General features: G+C 35.1%; 1 protein-coding gene across 1 annotated transcript; it reads right to left on the reverse strand.

The window, feature by feature from the left end:
- Window positions 1–4,066: 4,066 nt before the first annotated feature.
- On the reverse strand, window positions 4,067–5,171 carry LOC112733501 (uncharacterized). The gene is made up of 3 exons (XM_025782470.1): window positions 5,025–5,171; window positions 4,130–4,902; window positions 4,067–4,076 (listed from the first exon to the last, which is right to left on the reverse strand). The coding sequence occupies exons 1-3, from the start codon at window positions 5,169–5,171 to the stop codon at window positions 4,067–4,069; spliced, it is 930 nt and encodes a 309-aa protein (XP_025638255.1).
- Between the last annotated feature and the right edge of the window lie 380 nt (window positions 5,172–5,551).

Below are 5,551 nucleotides of genomic sequence, written 5' to 3' on the forward strand. Positions count from 1 at the left end.
AATCAAGTTTTTTTTTTTTTTTTAAATTTGTCCATATCTTGTGTACTGAGCATCCAAGATCTTAAGACACTCTTTTTGGATGTAGTACATTCAAGATGTGTGCAAAATAAATTCAAATTCTTTGCATCCTAGAAAGTTACTTACAAGATATTTCACCTATATAAGGACTTACAAGTACCATAACTCAACACATGGTGAGGATGGAGTGATATTTGAGTGCAATTCTTCTATGATAATACTATTGATGAGCGGATACTTTATACGCTTTTTGGGGTTAATTTCATGTAGTTTTTAGTATATTTTAGTTAGTTTTTAGTATACTTTCATTAGTTTCTAGGCAAAATTCATATTTCTGGACTTTACTATGAGTTTGTGTGTTTTTCTATAATTTCAGATATTTTCTGGCTGAAATTGAGGGAGCTGAGCAAAAATCTGATTCAGGCTGAAAAAGGACTGCTGATGCTGTTGGATTCTGACCTCCCTGCACTCGGAATGGATTTTTTGGAGCTACAGAAGTCTAATTGGCACGCTCTCAATTCCGTTGGAAAGTATACATCCAGGGCTTTCCAACAATATATAATAGTCCATACTTTACTCAAGGATAGACGACGTAAACTGGCATTCAACGCCAGTTCCATGTTGCATTCTGGCGGTCCATACTTTACTCAAGGATAGACGACGTAAACTGGCATTCAACGCCAGTTCCATGTTGTATTCTGGCGTTAAATGCCAGAAACAAGTTACAAGTTGGAGTTGAACGCCAGAAACAAGTTACAACCTGGCGTTCAACTCTGGAAACAGTCTAGGCACGTGTAAAGCTTAAGTCTCAGGCCCAACACACACCAAGTGGGCCCCATAAGTGGATTTCTGCACCATCTATCTTAGTTTATTCGTTTTCTGTAAACCTAGGTTACTAGTTGAGTATTTAAATAACTTTTAGAGATTTATTCTGGATCTCATGACATTTTTAGATTTGAACTTTGTACTCTTTGACGGCATGAGTCTCTAAACTCCATTGTTGGGGGTGAGGAGCTCTGCTGTGTCCCGATGAATTAATGCAATTATTTCTGTTTTCTATTCAAACACGCTTGTTTCTATCTAAGATGTTCATTCGCACTTCAATATGATGGATGTGATGACCCGTGACACTCATCACCATTCTTAACCTATGAACGTGTGCCTGACAACCACCTCCGTTCTATCTTCGATTGAATGAGTATCTCTTGGATTCCTTAATCAGAATCTTCGTGGTATAAGCTAGAATCTATTGACAGCATTCTTGAGAATCCGGAAAGTCTAAACCTTGTCTGTGGTATTTCGAGTAGGATTCAGGGATTGAATGACTGTGACGAGCTTCAAACTCACAAGGGTTGGGCGTAGTGACAGACGCAAAAGGATCAATGGATCCTATTCCAGCATGAGTGAGAACCGACAGATGATTAGCCATGCGGTGACAGCGCACATGGACCATTTTCACTGATAGGACGGATGGTAACCATTGACAATGGTGATCCACCAACACACAGCTTACCATAGGAGGAACCTTGCGTGCGTGAAAAAGAAGACAGGGGGAAAGCAGAGATTCAGAAGACAAAGCATCTCCAAAACTCCAACATATTCTCCATTACTGCACAACAAGTATTTAATTCATACTCTTTTATTTTTTGCAATCCAAACTGATAATTATAATTGATATCCTGACTAAGAGTTACAAGATAACCATAGATTGCTTCAAGCCAACAATCTCCGTGGGATTCGACCCTTACTCACGTAAGGTATTACTTGGACGACCCAGTGCACTTGCTGGTTAGTGGTACGAGTTGTGAAAAGTGTGATTTACAATTCGTGCACCAACTACGCATGTGGCGTCTAGATTCTCTCGATGCACTAAAGAATTTCGTGTTAATGAATACGGATACAGTTGGTTCTAATGAGATTGGAAATGTCGGATACGAATTTCTGTCAACGCTATTGAATAGAGGATTTTGAAACAAGGAATTTTGGGTCTAAGGTGATAACCATGGGCAGATAATGTTTAACGTGTATTCGAAGCTAATGCCGCAATGTAACATGTAATAGAATGGTATGCTGAGACTCATGATGTAGGAGGTGGTGATGGGTCATGCCGCAATTTTAAGTTTGGTGTCAATTGCATGTTTTTATTTTCTTTTAATTTTCGAATTTGTGTTCATTGTTCTTTCTTAATCTTCAAATTATTCTTGTTTATTTTCCTTGTTTGATCTTTAGTTTTTCTTGTTCTGTGTCTTTTCTTGTTTTTCTTGTGCTTTTTCTAAATATCAATTTTCAAAAAAAAATCTCTATTTATTAAATACCTTATTAAAACACGTTAAATTTATAGCTCAATTGGCTAGAGCGTTGTGCTTGTGTTCTTGGTAATTGGCTATCTTCTTTTTAAAACTTTTTCAAAAATAATTTTTCTTTGAATAAATCTTGTGCCAAACTTTAAGTTTGGTGTTTTCTTGTTGATTTTTCTTTAGTTTTCGAAAATTTTATTTTGGTTTTCTAAAAATTTTAAGTTTGGTGTTCTATCTTCATGTTCCTGTTGTTCTTGTGAGTCTTTAAAGTGTTCTTGAGTCTTCCTTGTGTTTTGATCTTAAAATTTTTAAGTTTGGTGTTCCTTGGTGTTTCCCTCCAAAATTTTCGAAAATAAGGAACATTAGATCTAAAAATTTTAAGTTGTGTGTCTTTTGTGTATTTTTCTCTTTCATCATAAAATTCAAAAATAAAAAAATATATCTTTTCTCTCTATTTTAAAGTGAATTTTCGAAAATTGCTTTTAAAATTCAGATTTCTATTTCAAAATTTAAAATCTTTTTCAAAAATCATATCCAAAGTTGTTCAAATCTCCTTAATTAAGTAATTATTTTAGTTTTAAATTTTTTATTCTTAATTTTTGAAATCTATATTTAATTTCTAGTTATTTTATTTCATTTTTTTATTCATTCTCTTTTTATAAAATAAAAATAAAAATAAAAATATATTTTTATTGCAATTCACATCAATTCCCTTTTCTCCATCATAGACCTAAGTGGAAATGAACAGTCCAAAAGGACTCTGGGGTCATATGCTAACCCCACTACTGCTTCATATGGGAGCAGTATCTGTATACCCTCCATTGGAGTCAGTAGCTTTGAGTTGAATCCTCAGCTCATTATCATGGTGCAGCAAAGTTGCCAGTATTCTGGTCTTCCACAGGAAGAACCTACAGAGTTTCTGGCACAGTTTTTACAAATTGCTGACACAGTACATGACAAGGAAGTAGATCAGGATGTCTACAGATTATTACTGTTTCCATTCGCTGTAAAAGACCAAGCTAAGAGGTGGTTAAATAACCAACCTAAAGCTAGCATAAGGACATGGAAACAGCTGTCAGAAAAATTCCTGAATCAATACTTCCCTCCAAAACGGATGACATAGCTAAGGCTGGACATCCAAGGCTTTAAACAAGGAGATAATGAATCTCTTTATGATACCTGGGAGAGTTACAGAGAGATGCTAAGAAAATGCCCCTCTAAAATGTTTTCAGAATGGGTGCAGTTAGACATCTTCTATTATGGGCTTACAGAGAAAGCTCAAATTTCTCTAGATCACTCAGCTGGTGGATCTATACATATGAGCAGTGGCGGAACCAGAAATTTCATAAGAGGGGGACATACTTTAAGATTTTGATATTTTTAAACTTGCTCGACGATGCTTCATGGAACTAAAATCATCAATTATCATCTCTGAAGTGAATTTTGAAGCAATTTCCTTTTCAATATATACAATCATACAATCTGCTAAAAATTCATCTTCCATCTTGTTTCGAAGCCTTGTTTTAATAATCTTCATAGCTGAAAAGGCCCGTTCAGTTGTTGCTGTTGTCACAGGAAGAGTCAAAACAAGACGAATTAATCTATCAATTAAAGGATATATATTTGATTTTCCTGTCTCTGTCAATTTTTGACACAATTCAGCAAGAGTAGACAAATTCTGAAAATCTGGAGCTTTAACCACATCAAGTTCATAATGTTATAACTCATAATCCAATTGAATCTTTTCTTGCTCAGAAAAATCTAAAGAATAGAAATTCTTTACAAGATTGCATATGTTGCAAACACTGAATAACTTGAAAGCATCTTTAGGATCTAAAGATGTACTCAATATGAGGAGCTCGGATGCTTGCTCACTAAATCTACTATTTAGCTCTTTCAATTGAAAATCTATCACGCTAGTAAAAATGTCAACACGATAGTGGTGTTCAACAGTGACAACATCCTTTTTACGACGAGACCGAATTATGTCACTAAAAAAAGCACCCATATCAGGTATCTGAATAGCATGATCATTGCAGAAAGAACTAACTTTCTCCAAAAGTGCTCTCCAACTATTATCTCTTAACTGTTGAATCAATGACTTTGTACTAGAAACCAGATGCATAGCATTCAAAATGTCTTGAGATTTTTGTTGCAATGCTTGACAAAGTTTATCAGTGATTCCCATGATTTCTTTCATCATATGCAAAATGAAAACAAAATCAAATGATAATAAAGATTTAAGAGCATAAGTAGCATCACCACGTTGAGAATATGTAGATCCATTAGTAGCCAAATCTTCCAGAACTGAAGTTGTTGCTCCAAACATACGTAAAAGGCTACAAATTGAGTTGAAGTGAGAGCTCCACCTGGTATCTCCTGATCTTTTTAATGTGCCAATTTGATTTGCTCCCCTTCCTGTTTCAATTTGATTAGTTGCAACTAAATGGGAAATTTCAGTTGCATAAGCAGATCGTAATTCATCATTGCGTTTGCAAGAAGAGCACACAACATTGATAATATTACTCAAACTTTGGAAAAAAGCATGAACATCAACAACTTCTTTAGCCGCAGCAACAAGAGCTAGCTGTAATTGATGAGAAAGCAATGAACATAATATGCATAAGGACATTCTTGAATAATTAAAGCTTGTAACCCTTTCCACTCTCCACGCATATTACTAGCTCCGTCATACCCTTGACCTCAAACATTTTGAATGTTGCGATTGTGATGAGATAATGCAGAGCAAATCTCTTGTTTTAGAGTAGCAGAAGTAGTATCTTTGACATGAACAACATCTATTAGCCTTTCTTTGACAAATCCATGCTTATCAACAAATCTAACAACAAGTGCCATTTGTTCTCTTCTAGATTCATCTCTAGCTTCATCAACAATCAAACAAAACTTTGCATTACCAATCTCATTGCGAATTTCATTTTGCACCTTTCTAGCAAAACATGTAGAATTTCCCTTTGAATAGAAGGTGATGTGTATATTGCATTTTGAGGAGCATTATCCAAAACAACTGCATCCACTTCTTTATTGTAAGAAGCTAATAATTTTAACATTTCAAGAAAATTTTCTCGATTCTGAGACTCATGACTCTCGTCACGTCCCCTAAAAGCACAAGCTTGAAATGTTAACCATCTGACAGTATCAATAGAGGCTTTAGGACGCAATCTATTGCTTAAAACTTGTTGTGAGCTTTGCTTAGCCAATACTTTGTCAATGTGACA

This window comes from Arachis hypogaea, chromosome 13, assembly GCF_003086295.3.
Source record: "Arachis hypogaea cultivar Tifrunner chromosome 13, arahy.Tifrunner.gnm2.J5K5, whole genome shotgun sequence".
Classification (NCBI taxonomy): Eukaryota; Viridiplantae; Streptophyta; class Magnoliopsida; order Fabales; family Fabaceae; genus Arachis; species Arachis hypogaea.